The 26,808-nt window shown below is 38.5% G+C and overlaps 1 protein-coding gene across 5 annotated transcripts in view; it reads right to left on the bottom strand.

Annotated features, from left to right (window-relative positions):
• ZNF521 (zinc finger protein 521) overlaps positions 1–26,808 on the bottom strand; it is a gene marked incomplete at its 5' end in the record, with an annotated part of 229,435 nt that overhangs the window by 200,030 nt on the left and 2,597 nt on the right. For 3 of the 5 annotated variants that reach the window (XM_084222709.1, XM_084222705.1, XM_084222708.1), the window contains 3 exons: positions 5,002–5,181; positions 10,737–10,796; positions 11,848–11,910. In XM_084222709.1, coding sequence (XP_084078835.1) covers positions 5,002–5,181; positions 10,737–10,796; positions 11,848–11,910 — 303 coding nt within the window. The remainder of the gene's footprint in view (positions 1–5,001; positions 5,182–10,736; positions 10,797–11,847; positions 11,911–26,808) is intronic. The other 2 variants (XM_084222706.1, XM_084222707.1) reach the window with 2 other exon arrangements.

Raw genomic sequence — 26,808 nt, 5'->3', positions numbered from 1 at the left:
AGTAGGTGTTTCTCAGGATGATGATGAAAATTAATTTTGGTCATAATTAGAAAAACAGAAATACTGACTTATCTAGGAATTCCCACCTTTGGGATACTCCAGTGCCGATGGAGACCAGCACTCAGAACAATGGGCCCCTAATACAGTTCTGGAATTCTTTTCAGATGGCATCAGAGAGGAACCTCTGAGCAAGGCAGGACTGCATCTCTTCATAGGCAGGGGACACACAGCTATGACCAGTCACCTTTTCAATTTCAGAAGCAGCTTAGCTGATAACAGGAACAGCTATCAGCTCTGCCTGATGCACTTACTCAGCCTGTCAGAGCACTAGAACTAAGCTAGAGCCCAAAGCATAAAATGGAGTCTACCTAACCACCTAAAGGTAAAATAAATATCCCCAGTGGAGAAATACCTCATGTCTTTTCCCTCAGAACACCCTTAGCCTTGAAGCTACGGCTGCATATGATTCAGTAGCCTGCTTTCAGGCAAGTTTTATAGCCTGTGATGCCAACAGGGCTAGTAGGGAAGTCTGTAACATGCACTGTGTCTACTCATGTTCAGGTGGAGCATGGCAGATTGTGTGCCAGCATGTCCACTGCTGCTGAGTTATTCAGCAACTCAGCCAACAACATTGTTCACTGCATGCTTATGCTCCTTGTTCTAGTATTACTCTGGTTATGGCTGAGATTTCTGATGCCAAAGTGACCTACAGGATCTAGAAGGGTACCAAGCTTGAGCTGGATACCTCTGCACACAGAGCCAGCCAGTGGAGAGGCAGTTCTCACATAGACATGGGAGACTTCATAAAGCAGGATCCCTGAGGATGGAAAGGGAAAATAAACAGCACAAAGCACTATGCAGGGAAAAGTGATTATAAATCAAGCTGGAGACAATAAAAGAAACTGTATGACACATTGTGTCCTACCAACAGCATATATAGCAGCAATGCAAAAGGTTAAGTGTCCTTTCCTGATGGCAGAAGAGGAGAGAAGGTGCAGTTGAGGGTTTATCAGTACTGCATCATATTTGATCCTGCATTCAAATTCCTCCAGTGAGATCCAAACTGACATATACTAGAAAGGCATCAGGCTCATAGCCTTGCTAATTGGACCCTTTGCTCATAAACACAACATAGAGGATGACAATGTGCAAGTGGCTTGAGTTATTAAATTAAATGCTGCAGGAAGAATACAGTGTGAAAAGCATTAAAATCAGAGAGAAGCACTGTTAAATCCATATTTTTATTGCCAATCTTTTGTAATGACTATATGAATATAGTTCAGCATCTTACCTATCCTTGGTTACAAATATGGCAAAGAATTTTTTGGAACTTTTCCTCCCATTTATCCATTATCTGTATTCCACAAACATCACAGGAATTGTCAGCAATTAACATAAATAAATCATCACCTTTTCAGAGAAAGCTTCAGTACAAGAATTTCAGATGGTAGCAAAAAAAATATTACTAAATAGCTCATGAAGGGCCTGTTCCATCCCCCACTGAAGTCAATGGGAATCTTTTCACTGACTTCAATGGACACTGAATCAGACCCAAATTGAAAAGATCAATAGCGCACACATTAGGATAAAAGAGCAGCTATGCCCTCCTCCAGAAAAAAGAACATGAGTTCAATTCAAACAACAGGTTACAGAAAGGAACCAGTTGGGGAGGACTTTTTTCTCCTCCTTTGAAAAAAATCTGCAAGAGCACAGCAATTCAAGATCCTGAGAGCTGAATCTCACAGAGTTGTAAGTTACTCTCATCTTCCACTGTCCTCTGAATAGGTGGGGGTGACTGACACTTTGAGAGATTGGGAGCACTGTTTAATAAACCAGCTCCCTTCTCCTCATTCCAGTCTTTGGTTGAGAGTACAGAATGAAGATTCAATAAAGCAATTTTACTCCTTCCACTGAACTGTCAAAACTTCAGAGAAACACATCTGATACTTTCAAATGCAAAAACTGGAAGCTGGAGTATCAATTTGAGAATTTAAGTGGCAGGCCTGATTCTCAAGCATGTTACAAGGTTGGGAGAACTAGGGGCAGTCAAGACACTGTGACACACAAATGTCATGTTTGATATTCAGGGTTTTACTAGAGGGTTGCCTTAACCCATTGTGTTTTCATCCTGTTTGTTCCATCAATATAATTGTTGATTTTACCCAATATAACTGAATGGAAAAAGACCATGCCACTGTACCAACATGCAGAGTTTGTAAATTCTCACAGTGCTGCTCCCTATGCATCTCACAGAGCATCTCAGTGAAGCTCAGTACAATCCAGACAAGCTGCAGCAGCTGGCTCAGCCATCTGAAGAAAAGGGTTTGGAGGGCTTCACAACTTATGGCCCTGGAATTTTTACATAATGGACTCTTCCCTGCCTGGGAGTCAGACTGGAAAAATCTCATCACGATAAATGATACACTCTGCCCTCCTCCAGAGAGGACATGGCTGATCCAAACAGCAGAATACAGTAGAAAAAAAGCAAATTTTTTAAACCTCTTGCCTTTCATTAACAACTTAATGACAGACATGTTTGTAGACTTATTAGTTGACACCTTAGAGTGTCTCCTAATTTCAATGGAGCTCCTGCAAAAGGAGACAACCAGAGCAACTATGTATGCCCCTGTGGCATCAGAGGACTTTGATGAGAAAGAGAACAGCAACCAGCTCTTCTTGATGACACTTTCTTTAAAAAACCTTTGAGCAAGGCACCGAGAGGTGCTTGTGGAGGAGAAAGACAAAAGTCCAGGGAGCTTGACTAAAATGCTAAAAGCAAACCTTATTTTTGTCAAATATATATTGTGTTTCAGAAAAGAAAGGCCTCTTTCTGTCAACTGTTTGTCACAGATTATCAAAAAATAATCTCATCCAATGAGGTTGTTTTGAATGTTGTGTCCTTAGTGTGAGGTCACTCATGCACCCTAGGACCCTGCATTGAATCTACCTCACTAACAACCTGTTAGGTATTTTTTTGCTTAACAAGAAATCCTCAACTCCAGGCATGTCATTCAGGCCCCTTTTTCAACTCCAAGGGTGTATTTAGGTCATTTATATTTAGAAACAGAGGACAGTTGGCTTTTTGTCAACTTTGTACTCCAGAAGGGTGTGTAGTTTCAGTTTTTGTTCACTTCATTAGCTTTCAAACAGCCTGGTCTCTACCCATTCACTATCACAAGTTTCCTTGAAAGAGAGGCAAAGATATTTTTGGGAACTTAAACAATTTCTTCAAGATTCATTTTTATTTCCCCATCCTCTGCTATGTTATGTGTATTCCTACCTTCACACATGCACCTCATCATCTTTATTTTCAGTCTCATTTAGCTCTCAGCAATGACTGCTGTGTTCAGGAGCAACGGTCCAGGATTCTTCCTATTTACTGCTCCCCTCACCTGCTTTTCTTCAGTTTCTTAACCCAAGTGTTCAAGCACTGTTCAGTGCATTCTGCTTGCAGCTTTAAAGCAGAGAAAACACTTGGTAGAAGGGGGCAGCCACTAACTAACCAACCAGAAAGGAGAGACAGCTGTATAAGAACAAGGTAAAAAACCCACAGGGATGAATAAATGGGATCTGAGACAGTGAAGGGGAGAGTCAGGGGACTCAGGCAGAGTGAGTGCTTTCTGGGAGAGGAAAGGAAGAGACAAGTTAAGCCACTAATTTTTCAACACAGAAAGAAAAAAAGAAAGAAGTATGAAGAAAAGGAGTGAAAAATGTTTAAGTTATTTCAAGTCAAGAGAGAATATCCATACTGCCAGAAATCATGAGCACTGTAGAAAAATACATTCTGGAAGTTTGTAGGAGTGATTAGAAAATGATTGAATTGATTGTATCTCAAGTCAGAAATACATTTTACAGGCAAGAAAAGGCAAAGCAGTATATTAATAAAAGTAAATACGTCTTGCTGCAGCAGATTTTCATCTTCCACAATTTGAAGTGAGGATTAAAATAATTTGACAGATCAACATTACTTCCTCAACCTTTTTCTGCTCCTGCCCACTTATTCCTCTTCTGCTCGTCATCTTTTCATCCTCAAGAGTGGTACTGCTATCTGACTTTTATGTCTCATTCTGACAGGGCTTAGCCTGTGGACCTATTGGAACCAAAACTCAGGAAGCTCTCCAAACATGAGCACACACAGACACTCTCTAAAAGCATTCCCAAATGGAAAGAGAATTTTCTTACTTACAAAGTCATAATAAAGAAAGGTTTTTAACAAAACTTCATTACACAATAAGTACATTTTACACTGTACAGCTAAAAATAAATCACTAATTAAAAATACAAGTGTGCATTTCTCTTGATACTGAGCCTGTTTGGACTTACACTGTGTACCATAAGAAAACCTACTATATTTAAATTTAGCAGATTTCACATGGTTTCCTCAGTAAGGGGAAAACCTTACAATAACATTACCTCTCTACAATGATTTCAAAGAGGAGTCTAGGTGGTAGACAGGTCCATTCAACCGGCTCTACTTAATTCAGTAGTATCTGATCAGCACTCAGTTCTGCCCCTTCACCGAAGCAGAGATCTTATTTTCCCCTCTAACAATTAGCTTAATTCCTCTCAACTTTCAGTTACTGATTACTGTACAGTCATTTGCAGTTAACAGATTAGAGTAACACAACATCCAGCTCAGATCTGCAACAGGCCATTGTGCAAATTCATTCATTATGTGACATTATGCCACTTAAGCCCCACTTACAAATGCCCTCTGAATTTACAAGTGACCTAGCAAAATACACGTAGAAGCAAAGCATGGAAGGCTGTACTATATGAATCTAGAAAACACACACGGCAGTCATATATCTTTTGGTGCTAAGGAAATTTATAATGCTCCATTTACAGTATAATCCTGTCCCAAAATCTGTTTATAAAAGTCTCAACCAAGCATTCAAGTGCAGGAATAAAATGACTGTAAAAGGAGGGGTATCAGAAGCAGAGGATGGGAATCAGAAATAGAGCAGTGCGTGAAGCCACAAAGTGATAAGTATTGTTTACCTGTCAGTTGACATTGATTAATCTTGTGTTCTGTGATATCGCTCAGTGACTCAAACACCTGGAGGCAGCTGTCACAGCTGTGCACAGCTTCTTCTTCTAACTCCTCCCCTTCATCCGGCCTTTTCTTACAGTCTAGCACATCTCCATCTTCTGCCTTGTCTTCTAGTTTACAGTTAGGGTCTGAAAGAAAATCAAGACTGTGATGTCAGGCGTGTAAGAAGAGAACATTCAAGAAAAAAAAAATCAAAATAGGTTGTTGTGCTAATGATAAGAAGAAGGCTATTTGGCATGAGCCTGCAGCACAATGTAGAATTTATTGCTAAATAAGCAACAGAGGCTTTTTTCCTTTCTTCTTTTTTTAAGTCTCAATGAAAAGCAAATTTCCCTTCTACTCCCACAAATGCAGCTCTGTTTCTCACTCAGGCTATTCTTCCATGCTTCAGTGTTAGAATAGTCAATTTTATCACAGCTATTGAAGCTGTTTTGATCATCATAAGAAAGGATAAACCACCTATGCAATTAGTTTTTCAATGAAAAGAAAAATCAGATCAATGAGTGTGCAGGAACTTCTTTTCACTGTTAAACTACAGTGTTTCACAGGAAATTACCAAAATTAAGAGACTAACAAATTTGATTTACATAAACATGAAATTAATCTTGATTTTACAACCCACTCCAATACTCCATCACCACACTATTTGACACAAAAAAGCCCTGGAAAGCTTATACCCTGGGTCAAAATGTTACTCACGCTCTGAACTTGTGTATGAATTTAAGACAGTGCTCATCAAGTTCTTGTGTTTGCCAGATCATGGAAAACTGGAAACTAACTACTCTAGTACAAAAGCTAGAGTGCACAGAGAAAGCTTTATCTGTTTGACATATTAACAGGCATTTGGGGGATAGCAGGATAGCTCCAGCCTCAGATCAGCAGTCCTGAGCCCAAATGAAGCTTCTAACTAGAGGAAATGTGCAGCCTCACCACCGACCCATGTGTGCAGAGACACCTCACAGCTCGCTGCTGCACTGCCTCTGTTCTGCAGATGACCAGCTCAGTGAGATTATGTGTAGCCTAGAAGTTTTCTTCCTCCTCTGAGGAGGAACACAGTAGCTTTAACTACCCCTGACTTTTTGCCCATTTTACTAAAAGCTTCCTTCAAAGACAGAAATAAACCAATCTGTCTTCCCTAATAAAGCAAGCTGGCACTTAACTTTGTTTTTCCTTGGGAACCACAGTACAACAAGTGAAATGCAGAAGAGAAATGGTTGTGCACATTCCAGCAAAAGGAATGCAAGTGTTTCACCACTTTTCCCTTTTCTGCTTTGGCTGCCTCATCTTTCCTTTTAGATATTTGAAAGAGCTGAGACCGAAACAAGTCATTTTAGAAAACAAGGATGAACTTCTATAATAATAGGATATTGTGCAAGCACATTTTAAGATGCTACGCTTTTTAGCCAAACAAGTGAGTAGGCTCCATGGCCAGGGGAACAGAGAGGTGGTATCTGTGAGCACACCTTATTTGAAATTGATTAGGATCATGCACAACTCCTTGGAAGAAGAGAAACTAGAGCATGCGAACACAACGTTCATACTGGGGGTAGAGTGTTGTGTGAAGAGAAGCAGGAAGGCAATTCCACTTTAAACCACTGACTTCCGCTCTCAGAACCCTACAGTCATCTGGGCACAGCCATTCCTGTGTTTCTTGCTGCCCACAACCAAGGTCAGAGCTCTCATCATCTCTCTGTATCCTTTGGTCCATACTGCTGCACCCTGCCCTTCGACTGTGCAAACACAGATGGACCCGCAAGCAGAAACTGGAAATGACCCATGTCAGGAAGTCTTTCTCATGCCATGTGGCTTGTGATCAAAACCGAGGAATTTCTTTGACAGGGGTAAAGGGCAGTATTTATTTTTAAGGGAATTATATTACAGAGAGAAACCAGATTATTTTTTAAAAATAAAAAACACGTTCTAAAAGCAAAAATACATTTGCTGTGCAAACACCCTGTCTATACACTGAGTCCTTACGTGACAAATTACATCCACAAGGTTCTTTCAAGAGTGGAAATTTCCACTTGGGCAGCTACTTCCAAAGAGAAAAGTAGCCTGCACATGTACAAACCGAAAAAGGTATGCTAATTATAAAAAGACTTTTATGGCATTTTAGACATTATTGAATGTTTTAAGTCTAATAACTTCCATTGCTGCTTCATTGTCCAAAATAGTTTGAAAGATTAATAAAAGTAGCTAGGAGATCTCCAGGTTCTAAACAGTTCAGAAAATGAAATAATTGTCTTAACTGTTGCAAACTGACCCCAACATCATTAAACACTTGTTGGAAGGCAGCATGTGCACACTGCATACTATTAGTTGTTCAGCTCAAGCTCCCAGTTTCATCTCATAAAATTGACAGCACTCAGGGAAATGTGGGCACTAGGTCTGAATTTTAACATGAGTATTTAAATGCTGCACATAAAGTTTACAGACCTGTTTGTTTTAAAATAAGGGTAGTGTCTGACTCTGCTCCAAGTACAGTGCTGAAGGAAAGAAAAGGGAGGGGAGGGAATTCTTGAGACTCACTATTCAGAAACACTTGCAATTTACAGGAATTCAGCAACACCCACACAAATGTAGGCACACATGCACCCCTTAGTGCACAAAAGCCTAAAGGATCACTCAATTTAAAGCTTCATACTTAGCGACCAGTTATTAAAATTAGAATCATTTTAAGACTAATAATGTTTTGCTTCTCCTTCTGCATTTGCAGATATAAACTCTACAGGGACAGAAGTCAGTCAAGCTTATTCCCTTCTGCTGCAACTTTAGAATACATGCTCTAGCCAACTGGCACATTTGTTTTTAGGTCAACACTTAAGTGGGACCCTCTGGGACCTAGGTTTGAGTTTAGCCTATGACAGCTTTGTGAAATGAGTTCTGGCAGTCTCAGCCCCTCGCAATGAATGTATTTCCACTGTGATCTGCTTCTGTGAAGAGATGTCACCATCAAAATAAAAAGATGTTTAAAGAGAGCAAATATCATTTGGAGGTTTTGTGAATAGATAGCTGTTCTGTTTCAACAACAAATATCTTCCATCAAGAGCCGGTCTAACCTTAAATAGTTACTTAAATTGAGGATAAGCTGCCTTATTTGAGCAGCTCTTTTGGAAGACTAGAATAAAATGTTTTATAAATGTAATATGCATTCATCTGTACTTTCTCCTTAACCTCTTGTTCAAAGCTCAGGCTCACATATAGGCTTCAAGGCAAATGTCATTCATCTCCCACATTTCTTTCTCCACAGTACCTGCAACAATCACACCCACAATTCTCTTACTAAGATGGTGTTCATAGTAAAATTACTTTTCCCAACATCTGCAAATACCACTGTGATTTCCAGAGGCTTCTCTGCCCTATTTTGGAGGCTGCTCGTGCACAAACTGAAATTTTTCAATACCCATCAGCAACAATATACACACATCCTCTCCACCTTCAGATACCACTGGAAATTATCTAGTGTAGAAATGAATGAAACTTGCTTTTTTTGGAAGAGAAATAAATTCTTCCTATTACAGCACTTTAAAAAAATAAGAGAAAGAACAGTTGTCTTCTCTTCCTGATTATGTTAACATTATTTATAAATGGAAATTAAAAGAAGCATGATTTTCTCATTACTACGTTCCCTGGCAGGTGGTTACCCCCTTCCCTTCTTCCTCCTTCTCATAAGGGATGTTATTGCTGTAACTTGGTCTAATAAAACTGCAACTTCGGGGAAAATGAAAAATTGCATTGGTTTAAAAGTGTTGGAGGCAATAAAGCCATGGACTTCAATTAATTTCAAGTATGGGAGCGGTTTAAGGCCAACCAGCAGAAATTCTATTCTGCCCATGTAAAAATGAGGTTTCACCACATTTACTTTTTATAACCCATATAAAAGTCAAGTAAAAGTAATGAATATCTAAAAGTCATCTCAGTGGACTGGCAAAGACTGTCTGTATTCTTGAAACTCATCTTACATATTTCTGCCTATGCTGCAAGTATCCATAGATAATCCCAACTAAAACATCAAACTACCAGGAAAACAGCCTCCTTTCCAATCCATTTCACTGCCTTGCAGTAGACCTCCTTCCAAGCCACTTCTGCATGGAAAAGTGCTGGCAGAAGAAAGGAAAACTTAGATCATGTGGTTATAATTATTACCAGGCAAGGAATATTTCTTCAGCTCAGTGGTAAAGTAAAACTCTGTCGCTCTCTGCTCCCAATAGTGTCCATCGCAAAACAACTGCCTCATTAAATCTCTGCAGTAAGATTAATATGCCGTAGCTGCACTACATTATAACTTGGTACTCTATAAAAAGCACATTTAATGGTTAGAGCCAGAGCTTAGATACAAAGTATTACTATAAAAACTTCTGGCAGTGTGTACACAGTGCAGGCCTTCTGTACTGCTTGCTCTATCAGGTTTTTTGTTTTTAATATTGGCACGGCGTTCTTGCTATGGAGAAAAACAGAATGCTAAATCCTGCCTAGAAATAAACAGAGAACAACACAGGACATGATGGTAAATAAAGAACTAGCAATGCAACTTAACCACTGAGAATTATTTTAAGGAAAAAAAGAAAAAAAGCAGAAGAGCCACCATTCCTTGACATTGATCTCTGGTTTTGCAGTTGTTTATTTTTCATGTGTCCAAAGCAGGACAAGTCGGCTTTTTTCAAGAATTTGCAGGTAGTTAAATGGAGACACATGAACGCTGAAAAAAGTTGGAGAAATTTCCCATTAAAAAGGCAAAGAACTCCCTCATTTTTATTTACTCTCTTCAAACAATCTGCTTTATGCACAAAGCCATCAGAGCCTATAAAAGGCACCAAACCCACAGGACACACACAGAAATATAAAGCTGAAGAAAAAATTAACTGCATTCTTCACCTTCATGAGAGGAATAACTCCAACTGTTCTCAAACAGATTACCTACACATATTCAGACATGACTGGCCTTCTAGGAATATCCTTAAGGAGCCAGCCCTTACTCCAAAAGGTGACCTCAGCTGAATGAATAGAATAACTATGCAGATGAGTCAGTCCTTCTCTTCAGATAAAATTCTGTGAAACCAGTACCAAAGACAGAAGCAAATTATTTCTTGCATTCTCCAACAATGTTAGAGAACAAAGAAGCCCTTGTTGTTTTGGGGAATTAACAATTATTTCTTCATGATTATTAACAATATTTTTCCCTGTGATCCTAAGTCAAACAACAGTTTTGTCCACCCAATCTTACTTGTTAAAATTAACTAACCCCTAATTAATCTCTGTCAAGAAATTATACAAACATTCTGTAAAGAAATCGCCCCTGACCACATATTTTAGAAATACAGAAATAGTTTAAATGAAATTAATAATAAAGTTTATCTGAAATGGCATGGGGGGTTGGTTACATGGGGAATGTAGAGAAGGATTAAATTTATCAAAAAAGAAAATAAGAAAAAATGAAAAGCATGCTGTACTTTAGAAGCATCTCACTTTCAGTCAGCTGACCTACAAAAGGCAGAATTTCTAATTCTCAGAAATTGAAAGGTAAGGGGAGAGAAACATTATTTTCCATTGCGAGCCCCAAGAATGCATTTGAAACTGAAACAGAGAAAGAAGAGTGCAGTCTTTGCAAAAACACCCCGACACCAAAATCCCTCATACTGTTGTCAAATGGAAAGCAAGCACTAATGAAGGAATTCAGCATTACCAGTCTGTGCGGCTGTGTGTCCCACACCTGCCTGATGGTCCTCTGTTTCATTTTCTTCTACTGTCAGAAAAAGGTAGACAAAACAAAAACAAAAGAAACAAAAAATATGTTAGGTAGGTAGCTGAAGTGTTTCAAGCATCCTTACACCAGCCTCAGTTCTGAAAGCCAGCAATGCTTGCACAACACGGGCAAGAAAAGCTGCACTGCAAAGTGCGAAAGTGGAGACCAGACCAAGACAGAATACATTGCTGTATGGAAGCTACAAATCTGAGAGCAGAGTGACCAAATCTTTTTCATGGCTTAAAAAAACAAATCCAATTTCCTCTGGGATATTTGTCTTCAATGCACTTTACTGTATTTGATTACGGATCTAAATAAGAGAACAATTATGGGCTTTAAGATTCTGCTTGCTCCACACAGATAAGAGAAAGCCTTCTCCTGGCAGATGGGAGAGGTGTGTGTGCTAGTTCACACATAAGCTTTAAAAAATAGTAATAATCCTATATTCAGTAGCAAACATCTCAGCAGTGCAGACAGCCTTGCAAAGGAGAACTAACCCCATGCTGTTTTACTGTATATACCATGCCAGCATCTTTCCCTTGGCTCACAGCTTTCCAGAGCAGTAGAACTAAAAACAATACAATTCTTGTCAGATTCACTATTCAAAACTTGTTGGGTGAGTGAACCTAACAAGAGCCATTCTGCTGCTACTTTGAAAAATTAGAGAGCGCTGTTCTCTTACGTTCTGATACGATGCCTAAGTAAGATTGACTCTCCCAAAGCAAAAGTAAGGGAAGAGCTAAAAGGCAGAACCATTTCCTTTTTATTCTCCCAAAGACCGAGTTCTTTGAGTCAGAGAACAGCGGAGAGAAAAGAATTCATTCTGCCTCCACAGGGGAAAAAGCTGAAAGGGGAAAGACTGCACTTCTGCAGCATTTCTACTCCCAAGAATTCAGATCTCAAAAAATAGTCATGCAACTGAATTAAAAGTCCAAAGAGTTGAGGCATTTTTTCCTGGTTCTTGGGACAAGAGAGTGCAACACTTAGGGGTCACATATAAATCTAGACATATATGCAAAAGAAGAGATACATATACACACTCCACAGGTACCTCTTTTCCTCCTCCGCCAACCCCAAGGCTTCATACAACTGGTTGTTTCTAGAATCTGAGTTTCTAGAAAAAAAACACCAGTTTTCATAAGGACACTCTTAGAACACCAGAAACTTGTAATACAGTGCATATATCAGAAAGAGTCAAGTACAATCTCTGAAGGTCTCTAAACAATCTATATCTCTATCCCAGAGCTGTGGCTAGCAAGCAAACTCTTCTCATCTACAGAGATCTGCTAAGAGTTTCCCCAGCCCTGCAGTCAGTCCAGTATTTCACAAAATATGATTTTATGAGCTAATCTATGAGCTCAACTTGTGTTTTGCAGCCACGATGTTACCAGTACTTCAGCTGTGATAACACTGTAGGATTTTCTTTGTTACACTGAAGCAGTCATCCCAGCATCCTCACAGCTGAAGGAAACCGGTCAGACAAAGAAAGCAGTGGGAAAAGCTCACAAAAACCTGAGGTTTGGGGAACGCAGGGTCAAACGCAAACTAAGCTAAATAGAAAGATTTTTCTCTAAGGTAGCACAGATCAGTAAGTATCATTAAAAAAGCAAGAAAAACAATGAATGAAACTAGTATACAATTAAAAAAAAAAAAAAAAAGATACCATCTATTGTGACCCCCTCAAAGTTCCCTCAAAGAACCTCTGCAGCAACCCAATCTGACCCTATTTATGTCCATAGTTAGCTCCTGATGTATTTCCAAAAAATGTACTTTAGAAAAAGCTCTAAAACTGAAAATGAGTCCACTCTTCCATCCCTCAGGAGGAAACTCACTTTGATAATCACTACCTACTAATCAGCTTTATTAAAGGTTGTAGATGTGTCTGCTGTCCTCAAACGTGGCAAATGTCCCTTCTCAGTTCAAAAAAGCAGTTTAAGAACTCTACAATTTCTTAACTTTCAAGATGGAATTAAGGTCTTCAAACATGAAATTTTCAATAACTGATTCCCAAGTGGCTACCTGCTGAGAAGTAAACAAGATCTCCACTATAAAGTGTAAACCAAAATGAAAGAGTTAATTTTTTCTGCTGTTCTCTCCTCAATGTCTACTGCCACCAGCTGCAGTACCAGAATCTCTCACTGCTCCTGAGATCTGATTGCACAGTGAAATGTACTCAGCTTCACACTGCTGATTGAGAGGTACACCAAACATTTTTAGCTCCTAAAATGGAAAAAATAAACATGGATACTGCCTAACTAATTGTTTCCAGGTATGCAATTTTGTACCATGAAAACATGGCAGCGTATGCCTTGTGAAAACAAACATTTTACAACTTCCCTGCTATTTTGGGATCTGAAAATTCTGTGAGAGCTGAGGTTTGCTTTCAACAAAGGCTGACCACTATGTCTTTATTGCACTTCAAAAAGAAAACAAGTATAAAAGCAGGTAACATTATGGTTAGCATTTTTCTAAATCCTTGCTCATCCCTTTAAGGATCCTCAGTCACAACAGAAACAAGTAGGTCACAACAGGCCATGGCACAGACTTTTCAATAATAGTCAGTTAGACTGACATATTTGTCAAGAAAAAGAAAACTGTATTTAGGGGGGGAAATGGTAAAAAGAAAAAGAAAACTATTCTACAAAACCCACTGAATTAGCGAGTCACCTATAAAATGCATCTCATTTTCCTTTGCATTAAGTTAGCTCCTTCCTCCAACTTGCAAGGGTGTTCCTTACATTAAGTAGGCTACAGCTGGTAGCATCAGATAAGCTCTCTATTAGCACTTAACACCTTTTCACAAACAGATTCTGAAAACTTCAGTGCTGTTTCAGCTCTCAGGCCACTGATAAACTCAGCTAAAAAAGGCAGAATGACAAGCAACCAATGTTAACCTCCCTTAAATATTAACTACACCGTTTTCTTTCAGAAGAGGAAGACACCTTTAAATCTATACAAAGGGTTGATTTAAATTTTACTAACCAAAACCCCTTTTCTAGCACGAGCATGGCATGTAACTAAAAAAGGAACAAGGATGGTATGCAAATAAAAGAGTAGCGTGTATGCAATATTATTAATTCAAACATCAAAATTATTGATACCCCAAGACTGTAATTGCACACAGAGATGTCACCTTCATTATAGCATGTACCACATGCTAGCATAAGGTAAGATGAACCCTGTGTAATGAAACCAGAATTCCAGTGAAGGAGAGGCCTCAGGAAAGCAGAATAGTGCATTATCAATCCAGTATGAATAAGTGAACTTATGGCAGAACAGAACTCTAGATACATGTTGTCGTGAAAGCAACAATATACCTTGTCCCTACAACTACATGTTTATGACCACAGGTCACCTGTTTTGTTAGCTGTAGTAATATTTCTCAATTGACTCATCTGTTCCCTAGAACAACAAATTATCAATTTCCTACTACCCATTTTCTCAGGACAACTTCTGAGAAACAAAAACAGGAACCCCAAGTAATAAAATTTCAAAAAAGGAGTAGAGCACTACAACTGTGGCACCACGCTTCTTGAGAGCAATTTAAAAAATATATCAGTAAGGGAAAAGAGAAATTCAACATGTCAGTTCCATCTCCATTATAAAAGCTGTGGGTTGGACTGATAACAGTTTTTAAAATTTTGCCTTAAAAAAAAATTAAAATGGTATCTCTAAACTGAAGCTGTATCCATGTGAAAGGTTAAGATGTTTCAGCTTTGGTACAGCCAGTGTCCAAGGAAAAAACTGGTCTCAGTTCAGAGCACATCTCATGCTTAAGTTGCTGACTGTCAAGATTAAGACCAGCTATTCCTTTTCAAAGAAATAATAAACAAACAAAAACCAAACAAAAATAAACAAAACAAAACAAAACAAAAAAAAAACCCACCAAAAAACCAACACAACAAATCAAGTAGAACCATCAAGGACAGGCAATGAGGAAAACCTGTGGGAATTTTGGTAGAGAGGTCCTAAATTTAGAATTAAGCTCCTGACTGCTCTACAGCAACACCTGCTGATCAATGAGGATTTCACCCCTTTCGCTTAGTCTGTTCATGAGACTCCTGGTTAGACCATAAAGGAGGGAGATTGCTTTCTAAAGTTGCTACAAAATAGATACAGATTTTCTAGCTTGCAAAATTTCATTCATATTCTACTGAGTAACCAGGATTCCCCTTCTCTGAAAAATTAATCTGTAGCTTTAGCACCCTAAGGAAGAGCACAAGTCATTTCTGGTTGATGCCTGGAAAAAACTTGTACAGAAAAGAAATGGATAAAATTAGAAATGTGGAAAATTACACTTTCACTGAAAGGGAAGCCTTTTGGAGAACTCCGGCTAAGATTTATGGTTTCTGACCTACTACAAACCATAATAAAATAAAAGCATAAGATAATTGAAAAAAGTTGGTTTTCTTCTAGTCTAGGTAGATTAATAAATTTTGAAGAAGAAAAAAAATAACTGCCCCAAATGCCTGAGCCTCTATTCAGCTTGGTAAACAAAGCAGGAGAAGCTACATATCCCAAAATAAACTATAAAAATAGATTGCTATTGATTTATCCCTTCATAAAACATATTCCTTGAGAGATGTGAAAATAAACCTAATGTAGCAACTAAGACTGTCAGGATAGGAAGTTTAGAATACATATTTTTACCTTGCACTTTACATTTTGTACAATTCAATACTTGATCTATAAACTTCCATTAGCATATGATTAGTAATTCAATTTAAAGCCATCTTTGCACAAAAGCCTTTTTCTTAGGATGGTAACTTTGCCAAGTGCATCTTCAATCTACATGTTTGAATAATTTCTGCAGACAAGTAATAGAGACACTAGCTGTATTAGCATAATCAATACACAATTTACTGAGTTACTGAGACAGAACAGAAATAAAACGTGTGTGCCATTATTTCAGTATCTACAAATGACTGTAATTTCTGGAAGTATCTCTCTGCTACTCCTCGTGGCCACATAAAAACCAAGAGGACATTCATACTGCCACCATCTACAGGTAGATATTAAGTATGAGCAGACAGATTAATCATATAGCAGAAGGCAAATTTAAGAGCCAGTTGCAGGGGACGTTGAGTATCCTCTGGCTCTATTAAAGTCAATGGATTCTAAAGATGTTTCACACTTTGCAATAACATGCGGTGGAAATACATCTCCACAAGGGTTCAGTCAGGATACAAAATTGAAATTAAAGAAGTTTCAGAGAAATATTAAATTCAGGATCACGTGTCAATGAATCACCTGCTAGGGCTACACCTTCCCTGGCTTTCTTCTCTCCCTAGGTACCACTGGTGTCTAAGACTCACCTCTCAAACCCTTCTGGCTGACACATGCCAGCACAGGGTTTCACACCTGGCTGTGGCACACGAGAGCAGCAATTCAGTAGGTGACTTCTGGAATTCAGCAAACATTTCAGAATGCTTCATAACGGCCTTTAAGTTAACTCACATTCATAAAAGTTCAGAACTACTAAGAAAATATTGTTTTCTGACCAGCTTCACCTAGCATCAACTCATGTCAATCAGCTCCTAGCTAGCTTACCAGTTTGACTGTCAAATGTAAATCCTCCCAATGACTTTAGTGTTTGGACAATTGGAAAAAGAAATGCATTGGCATTTTAACATTTCAAATATCTACATTCCAGAACTCCATTGAAAATCAGTTCTGTGAGTAGCCACAGCTTTACAAAAGTCCAATTAATCATATGCATGAATATGTATATGGCTGATTTGTTTTCCTTTGTGCTGTGACATATCCCTTTTCCTATTTCTATTCCCCCCCAGCATGGTAACAATATTCTCTTGACATTGGAAATTATTCTCCTTAAAAGATTCCTGTTATATAAAGCATTCTTTCCTCTTGCATTTTCTTTTTCCAAAAGACAAAGTCCCTCATAGCACTCATATTCTTCACTCCTCTCTTTAGTCTGTCCCAAACTCTGAGCTTGTTTTTTTTCCCCTAATGTTCTTCTTGTAGAATGACTGAATTAGGAGTTCCCAATTAAACTGCAGTGGTTGGAAAATATTATTCTTATGCTAAAATAAAGTATTTTCCTAGGCAGCACATAAACATAAAAGTAATAAATATACTTAAGTGGAAAGAAATTATGCTTAAGAAATCCTTTGGATATTCTTCCAACCCTTGATCTCAAGGATGGCAGTATCCAAATGTGACAGCCTAAAGACGTCCAGTTTTACATAACAGTGTGCGCAGAAAAGGCAGAAGATGCTCTTTCCAGCAGCTGAGGTATAATTCTAAACCCCAAAGCTGGGTTGGGGGAGGGAAGATAGCCTTTTTGGGATAGCTGAGGTAATAAATTAATTAATCCTATATTAAATTCTAACTTTGCCTCCCTAACCATACATCCTTTTAAAAGGTTAAACCACATATACATATACTCATATTTCTATTGTTAAGTAAACTAATAAGGTTATAGTTTAAAAAGTACTTTTCTCCAAAGAATCTTAGAGCTTTTTATAAACCTCAAGTAAATTTCAGTCATCCCTAAGACTCTCTACCATGTAACGTAACAGATTATAATAGATCTCAGAGTCAAATTGAGGACCAAGGTGAGAAATAGCAAAGCGAGAGGGAGACAGTTCTTAGTGCCAGGCTCAGGACTTTCAGCTGTCTTGCCTGTCCTGGACTGAGTATTCCACCTCCATTCCTGACATTGTGCTGTGGGCAGCCAGTCCATTTTGGGGGAAGACAGAAATTAGGAGACTAAAATAATTTTAACTATATTTACCAAGTGCAGTACTTAACATGAACATATTCCGAGTTATTCCCCCCACTATCCTGAAGCTCTGTATAACCTCAGTTTTCTTACTCAACATGACAAATATGAATTCCTGGTGCTTCAGACTGTATTTTCAACTGTGCTTAGAAAACAGGAAGTCCACTAAACACTGTCTACAAAAGTCTAAACTCGTCAAGAGAGAGGAGTTGGAATTAAACTGGTGTATGGATCATCGAAACTAAAAGTAACCAACACTACACAAGTCTGAAGACAGGTGATATAAAGAAGGGCTATGAAGACTTACAGTAAAAGTTACTGTAGATGATCCTTCCCTCTGAAAGTTAAATCATCTATTTATGTGCCTAAAATGGGACACTTACATTGAGGACTTTGGGCTGTCTAACACTTCCAATACCAAACCAAAACGCAGCTGCATGTTTTAGTTCTATTACCCAAAGACATACATTTATCTGAGTCAATAAAAACCAAACCAAACACCTACCTCCTTTCAACTGAGATTATCCCCGATTTATCAGAGATCTCCCTCTATTCTGTACTGCGGTTTTATAAGTTAATTTTTGATCCCTCAGACTCTCTGTTCTAGATGACTTTCTATCATGTAGAACAGCAATCTGGTCTATACCCACAGAGGAGATTAGAAGCCAAAAAACTAGTGAGGGGATGCTGCATCTAAATTGTCAGCAGTTCTGTTCAGATGCTGCTGTGGTTTTACCATTGAGGCTTTCTCAGTGCAGAAATCAAACTGAAGCTCCACCCCAGCTGGACAGTGGGCTATTGAGTATTCTCCTGCCTACCTTATGGGCTGGTTCTTGAGAGTTCATATACCCTTCCCTGGTTGCTATATAACCCTGGCAGAAAATGTGTGGGTTGAAATACCTCTTCCTTTACCCCTCTTGCCCACATCCACTGGTTAGATCACTCACCCAGGATGTGGGTGGCACCAGCTGAACTTTCTCCTCTATCAGAAGGACTTGTACTCACGTCGTGAGCTTCCTAGCAAAGAACACTTACCCTCAGACTTGAAGTGCACTCATTCATTGCTGTTGAAACTACCATACTTCATCTACAATATTCATTGAACTAGAAACAAGAATTAGCATGATATTTTATCCCTGTGGCTGGGGCACTGTCACAGGAAGTGGGATAAGTGGAATCCAATTCTAGCTGCACTGAAATAATTCATCAGAAGTGGCAGAAAGTACATGGCAGACCAGGACCCAGGTCTCCCCTTTTTCTTCAAGGTACTCAAGCTATTAGAGCCCTGAGTCTCCTGCTCTTTCTCACCCTCTTGTCCAAAAAATAATTAGACTTTAGAAAAGGGGAACAACAAAAATAATAGGGCAACTCACACTCATAGCACAATATGTTGCTGTGTAATGACTGATGTCCTCCCTGTGAGATAGAGATAAAACACCTTTAGACAAAGCACAAAACAGAACTCCTGCCTCTCACATCCCAGCAGAGCAAAGATTTTTCCCTCTTCAGCAAAGGAGAGAGGAAGAGCAGCAGCACACCACCTCAATTCTTTCTAGCCTAGGAGGAAAGGAATTTTATCTCTATCTCCAAAATCTGAGTCAGGTAAGTGACTGCTATGAGATGCCCTGCTGCACTAAGACACCCACATCTAGAACAGGGGAGGGGCTAAGACACATTATTATTTCCAAGTTTTTCCTACTGTCTCCTTTAAATAATTTCTACTTAACAACATTCATAAACCCCTAAGCACCTGTGAATTATATAAAGAATCCAAGAGTTTGGTACAAGATGACTATTTGATTAGGCAACTGCAAACTAAGCAGAGCAGCATCTGAGCACTAAACATCTTGCAGCATGCAAGCTCCTTTTTTTTTTTTTTAATTTTTTTTCCCCTTAAAGATTTCTGACCGTTCTTCATTGATTTACATTTTCAGCTGACAAGCAAGTGTCTTACTCAACAGATTCACCAGAAACTGCAAACCAAATCTCTTCCTGTGCTCTAGCTCTTTATAAGTCACGTAACACAATCCCTTCCCAGTCAGTGGTTGCACGCAGAGGCCAATACAAACCCATTTCCTCCTCCCATCTTCAGAGTGAAAACCTTACATCAGGCATGGATCTTGACATCCTGTTGTCCTGGAACCAGTGAATCAGAAAGTTCCTTCCTCACAATTGTATTCTTTGGAGGTGGAAAATAATTAACTTCCCCACCCCCTCCTCCTTCCTACTGCCACTCTCAAAAGTTAGAAAGTCACTTGAGTCTGTCTGGAAAACAAGCTCCAGCCATCATAATTCAGTGCCAGAGAAAGTTTTTTTTGATCAAAGCATAGCCTGGTCTTCCCAAGGACACTGCCTCACTACATCACATCATCCAGTCCAGAAACAGAGCAGTTATTTTATTTTTGTTTTTAAAGCTTCTTTCACAAAAATGAATGAATCAATAATGGAAGTTGAACTTGATATGTTACCTAAAGAGTGAACAACAGAAAATGAAACTAGAAAATCAATTATCAAGGAATTAATTGTTTGAAATATATTTTTCCAGGAAAACACAACATAAAAATAGTAAGGGTACAACAGGTCTCAGGGACTGTGCACAAAAGCCATCTATTTTACAGTCAGCTGTAAAATAGATGTAGATGTAGGAGTGCTCTAGCTTTTCCACATTTGTGGGGAACACTCAGCATCTCTGTGATAAACTGGAGTGGCTTTGCATTCGTGTGAGGTAAGGACAAAATTCATGCTCCAGGTTATTGCCTCTGCATGAGAGAATAAGCTCTCCAAAACCCGGATTTGAGGCAGAAGGAAAACATTGAGAATCCTCGCTATCAACATCCCATCCATTTTTCCTCAGGACAAAAAGGTGTTCTGCTTCAGCCAGTTGTCTAACTAAGGACTAGCACTGCCAAATATGCAAAAAGGCTAGCTAGTTACTGATATTGCATTTTACAAGAACTACAGTAAGCCCATATCACATTAAATAAAGAAGGGGGGGAATGTCACTATGCTGACATAAGTAGGTAGATAGATAGATAGATAGATAGATAGATAGATAGATAGATAGATAGATAGATAACTTTAAGAAATCTTGAAGATTACTCTTCCAAAGAAAAATTGCACCTAATTGCACCTACATTTAAAAGTGAAAGTATGAGACAAATCACTCACTGAAAAAACACCCTTCTGCCTTTCTCCCACGACAGAACAAAAAAAACAAACAAAAAAAAGCAAAAACAAAGTGAAGGGGATCACAATGAAAGCAAGACCCCAAAAAAAAATTTCATTGGGCTTTAATTGTGCAGAATTGTTAAGTAACAGCCCTACAACCCTTTTGAGTACCCATTCTATGGCTTCAGCTGTACAAAGAACAGTTGCACTATGGCATGCACAGCATCATCCTAGCTAAAAGAAAATCTAAAACCCAAAACATGCACAGCCCAGAAGGACATGCATAACTTAGATTAAATCCTAAAAATACAGGGGGAAAAGTCTTCTACATCTTTTTTCTTAATAATTACTCACTATAGAGGGGGAAAAAAATATATAGGAAACTAAGGGAACATGAAATGGGGGAAAAAACCCCCATGACCAGTGTTAACTAATATTCTAAATATAGAAGACAACTGTCCTGGTTCAAAAATTCATTGGAAGAGAGCAATTTTGTGCAGTCTTACCAGTGTGCGCACAGAAAAAAATAAAGCAGACTTTTTTGGAAAGTAGGAGGGCGGAATGAAAATGTTAATTATAACATGTTGTAATAAGGATACCCCCAAGATCAGCCCTATCTTTTTTGCTACAGCATAGTCCCTAGGCATATGGCTAACTACTCCTTGATCATTATCCTGGCTAAAACTAAAGCTACTGAAGTTTAGGAAACTCACATCTAACAGAATTTCTTTCATCTCTAATAATTGCTAAACTAGCATAATTACTCATACTTGAGGTGAAATAGAACCCAAGTTGTCTAATTTTAAAACAAAAACAAACCTCTTTTGGTCTTTGCACATCCATCTTTTGTCAGAGTCCTATGCCAAATGTTACATTACGATTTAAAAATATTTAAAAGCCTCTCTTGTGCTGTCCAACTTTTACAAAGACAGCAACAGGAAAACTTTAATGCTTTGTAGTAACACTCTGCAAAATGTATTTGAAAACAGACATGTACATTTTCACAGCACCAAATAAAACAGGCCAAATTCTTTGTAGATCTGTGTGTTGTCCCTTCAGGGAAATATTCATGTATATGTACATACATATGCCGCAGTTCTGATTTAAGTGAAATAATGCATTTTCCCAACCCCCAACTGGGACTGATTCTTAGCTCAGGTAGCCCTGCAGAAACCAATGGAAACTGTAAAATATGGCTAGGAAAAGATTCTAGGAGGTTGTCTTAGGGTAGAAGAACTTATACTGTATTTTAATCAATCTATAAAAACCCTCCAAATATCATATTTTAATTCTTTTACGCAGAAAAAATAGTGAATCCATATGGTCTACATAAAATGTTAACGGTTTTTCTGGATCTTTTCCTGATGCACAGTTATTCAAAAGGAAGATTTTTTTTCAAAATGCTTCAGAACAAAGAATTGAGAGCTATTAAACCAGCTGTAAATTAGACAGAATGAATTATAGAGCAACATAAAGCCTTTCAAGAGATCTTAGATCATGGTGGATAATGTTATCCTACACATGTTAGATAAGTGACTCCATACTGACAGCTTCCCTTGTTGCACAAGTTAACAGCAACTCAGGAAAACAAAATCAAACCAATCCAAACACATCAGCAGCCTTACTAAACCTCCTAATATTATCATCTTTGCCACAAGATTTCACCTTTGTGGAAACTAGCAGTACAGCCAGTAGCTGTTTAGATGCTTACTTCCAATGGTGTCTAACCCCAAGGAGCAGACAACGATGGTCAATATAACTCATGCTGGCCCCAGAAATGACTGGGCAGCATTACTGTAATCCTGCAGCTAATCAAGACTATCAGTATCTATTGCCAAAGTCAATGAATATTACTAAAGGTTAGGGATGTTTTTGTTGTGAGGGATTTTTTTAATACATAAAGGCATGCTTTGGCAAATCCGAAACAGAACACTATAAATAGCCTGTGTTATAAAAAGATGCTAATCTTAAATCCTCTTTGTAATTTCTTTCTTTTTTTTTTTTTTTTCATGTACCCTTTAATGTTTGGTATCTTAATTTTTGCCCTTTTTTGGATGGCCAAATAGAAGCCAGCAATTTACTCATGCATCAAACAGATGTTTTTGCTTTTCAGGCCAAATGGAATCTCATGAATTTTTTGTTCCCTCCCTATAAAATGATGATGCCAAAATAACACAGTTCCTAAAAACAGCCCGTTCAGAAAAAAGTTCTTTGGACCAATAATACTGAAACTTTAAGTCAAGTTCACAGAAATAATGCCAATACTAATTGCTGGTTTTGTTTATGCTGGATTGATTATAGTCTAATCAGCAGACAATCCCATGACTTTTGAGTCTAGCCCATGTAATTTGGAAGCCAGGAAGGGCTGGGGCTGCAAACAGACATTCAAACAGTTGACAGATACAGAGAAATGTAAAGGCTACTGTTGGAAGGAAATCTGAATGTCAAATTCTCTCTGAACTATTGCTGCTGGTTAGTAACAGTTTTCTTTTAAACCATTACTATTCTATCTTCCTTGGTACCAAAGAACCTGCACCTCTGCATGAGAAACATCCTTTCACTTGGAATCTCTGCTGAGAAAACAGCTCCTATTAAAACACAGATACATTTGCTCAGTCCACTGATACTCTGCATGAATTGAGCTGCAGTTGTAAATCCATTCAAGATGGAAAGATTACCTAGGTATCCTCAAAAACAGGGAACAACTTCAGGAGACGTTCTGGGCTTGACAATATATTTCAAGCCTTCTTTAGGAAGAGCACGGGTATGTAAAATACAACCGAGAAATGCATCCCGTTCATCTTTCTAGGAACTTACATTTAGTAATTTTATTTCTGCATGTAGGACACAAAATTGCATTGAGTAAAAATTTACTTTGAAGTAAAACCACAGATCGTTTGGGTTTTTTTCCACAAAAAGAAATCAGAGATCAGCACTTCTATTAAACACATGAAGCTGTACTAGTTTCCTTGTGATATCTTATCTAATTACTACCATTTCAGTGATTTTTCATGGGTGGCTTTGAACGTAGTAACGAATATTACCTGGCTTTATCTTAGAGAAACCTGTGCTTAACATTTAGTAGAACTACATTTGCATTCAGTTTTGTATAAAGAATACCTAGTTTTCTTTGCACGTGATTGTATTTTTGTAACATTTTTCCTAAACAAACTTTCTCATCAAAAGCCGGTAGTAAGAGCAAAGAAAAAAACCTCAAGCCCTCCTAAAAGTAAAACCCCATAAACCAGAGAGGAAGGAGGGGGGAGAGGCAGTCAGTAACCCAAGTGTGATATCTCCAAAGCATGCCAAGTCACAAAAAGAGGTTTACAACTCATAATGGCCAAGTTAAACAACATACAAGAAGCTGCTCTGCCCCCCTCCCTTGCTTTCTCATCACAGGGGTCTCTACCACAGTTTTACTTAGGGAATGCCTCTGCCCCTGGATGTCAGGAGTTGAAGGAGACATAACAATTGCCCTTCTTTGATACCCTTCATTTGCACAGTGCCTCTTCTGGGGCTTGTACACGAGTATCGTATCTCCGACTTCTCTTTCCCCACCTGCTTTTCTCCAGCTATCCTCCCTCTCCTCCTCACCACACGCATTAGGTGATTTTGATCAGGTCAATGATACTTAATAGATTTTTTTTTCTCAGAAACTAGCCAAGGAAATGGGATAAATTAATCAGTAGAATGAAATATAGGTCAGGACTGATGAGTTTGTTGCAACTGATCCTTCCTCTGCCTTAAAGTACCCGACAGTTGAACTTTAATTCCTCCTTCCTAAAGTAAAATAAGATATCCAAATTGCAGTTTTTCAGAAAGCTGTCATTTACTCTCCTTTTGAGACTTTTTTTTTTGCCACAAATCTGCAGTGTATTTGTAAGAGACTGTGTTTGTCACAGAAAATAATTATATCTTATTTTTCCTCAGAAAAAAGATTTTATTATTCTTAAATTAGAAGGGGCTTATCTAAGGTTAGCCATGCCTATTTTCTTTCCTAGGTCCAAGGCTGAGATGCAATCTTCACCAAGTGCTGGGGGACAGTCAGACCAAAGTTGGCAAGAAACCAAAGCAGGGAAAAGGAAAAAAAAAAAAAAAAAGGAAGTATGGAGAGAAATAACTATAAAAGGAATGTAAACAGAAACCAGGGTAATTGAAAAAAGTGTATTTTCAAGAAATACAAGAAATTTAGTCATTAGCTAGTTCTTAACACCCACCATTTCAGATGAACATTAGTTTCATGCATTCAATATGAAAAACTCAATTGTCATTTTGTTTTAATGTATTTACCTGCCTTGTATCAGTATTCCCCTAAGATATAAGTTTCAAATTAAGTTATCAAAAGTGACAGACATTTCAAAAATATCTCTTATATCTTCCCCCCAGAAAGGGTTGCTAAGTACATGACAAATTGGAAATGTAATGTGTAACTCCATATTTTATTTAGATGTAAAACAGCGCTCATGAGTTTAAATAACTCATTTACATACATTCAAAGAATAGTTTTTCAAATAAGCTATTTAAAATACTGTTTATTTTTATCTGTAGAACTACATTTTGTACTGACTAAATCAGTAATACTTAAGAAATCAGGAATTTAAATAAGCGCTGCATTGGAGGTACAGTTGAAATTCTCCTTGCCACATTACTTACAGCTTTTGTTTGTTCACTAAAAATGAAGATGTAATAATTGATGGGCAAACTCTGATCCATGAATTTAAATGCTAGTCTATGCAAGCATCTTTCAGCTCCTCAGATGAATCGCATTATTAGCCCTTTCAGAAATCTCACAATCGGACTGCTTTCAGAATACTATTAATCCACTCAGAAACTGACATGACTCAAGAAAAATAAAACAGGGAAAATGAAAGAGATATTTGAACAAAGGCCACCAAGAATGATAACCTACTCCCCAAAGGTAATTACTGCAGCAATAATTACAGATGATGATTGATTTACTGCCTGGTTTCAGTTGAAAAATAGTAAATAAGACTCTGCAAAGAAATCTCTATCATCTCCATCCTGAACATTAAGTGGTTTTCTCAAGTCAGTAGTTTATTGTCAGCAAATCCAAGCTACTCCATCTGAAACATACAATGTTGCTGTTTTCTCATTTTAGGTATTCTCAGGCAACTGGTGCCTAAGAAACGCAAAGCCCATACCTCCAGATAAAATGGAAGCTGTATCTTTTGTTTTAAATTAAGTGTGATGTTTACAGGAAGATATTTGAAAAGAAACTTCTCTCTGTAACACATGTAACAAATCACCACGAGTGAAACATGCCCAAGGTCTAACAGGAGAACAATTTCTCTATTTGCCAATTAATTCTGAACCTTTATTCCTTTGCACTTAAACACTTGGAGGTCTAAGATTACCCCTCAGTTAAAGTTTTCCTGCATCTTTTTGCCAATATGGCTAATTGGTCGCTCTCCTACTGTCTCTAAAACTCTTATGCGCACATAAATAAATCCTCCCTGGGAAGGGAGGATTATTACCCTCGGAACATAAGCGTGTGCCCAAGCAACAGAACTTTCATTGTGGTATCATTTTTAAAAGGTAAAGGGAAGAGCGGCTCGTTTGTTCTTCATAAGATGCCAAACAAAAGCACCACTGAACTGCACAAACTTCGGTAAACTAAATAGAGACGGCAGCAGCAGGTAAAGCAGTAAATTCAAGGCACCCTTTATTCCCTTCTAAAGTATCTGGAGAGTTTAAAAAAAAAAAAAAGAAAAAGAAAAAAGAATTGAAGCCTGCTCTAAAGCTCACTGAAGTCAACAAGAAGACTTTGAAAGGGGAACTCCTGGAAAGAGTTGTTTCGAGGGAAGGGAGCGCAGTTTTTTGCCAGGTCCTCCTGTGCAAGTCCATAAAAGCAGACCCCGCTCCTGCTTTCTAACTATGAAACTGCGCTAGTTTCCAGGCACTTAACTCCTGGTGTTCGCCAGCCCAGCCGGGAAGGAAACGAGGCCTGCCGCTCTCCACGGCGCGGCTCGGGTCACCTCCGCGGCCGGGGCCGGCCGGGCTCTGCGCCCCTGCACCGCCGGCAGCCCCACGGGCCGCGCCAGCCGCTCTCAGCTCCGAGGGCCTTTCGCCCTCGCCCCC

Source organism: Fringilla coelebs (genome assembly GCF_963513975.1).
Source record: "Fringilla coelebs genome assembly, chromosome: 1".
Lineage (NCBI taxonomy): Eukaryota > Metazoa > Chordata > Aves > Passeriformes > Fringillidae > Fringilla > Fringilla coelebs.
The sequence above is the reverse complement of the archived record's forward strand: the minus strand, read 5'-3'. Positions and strand labels throughout refer to the sequence as shown.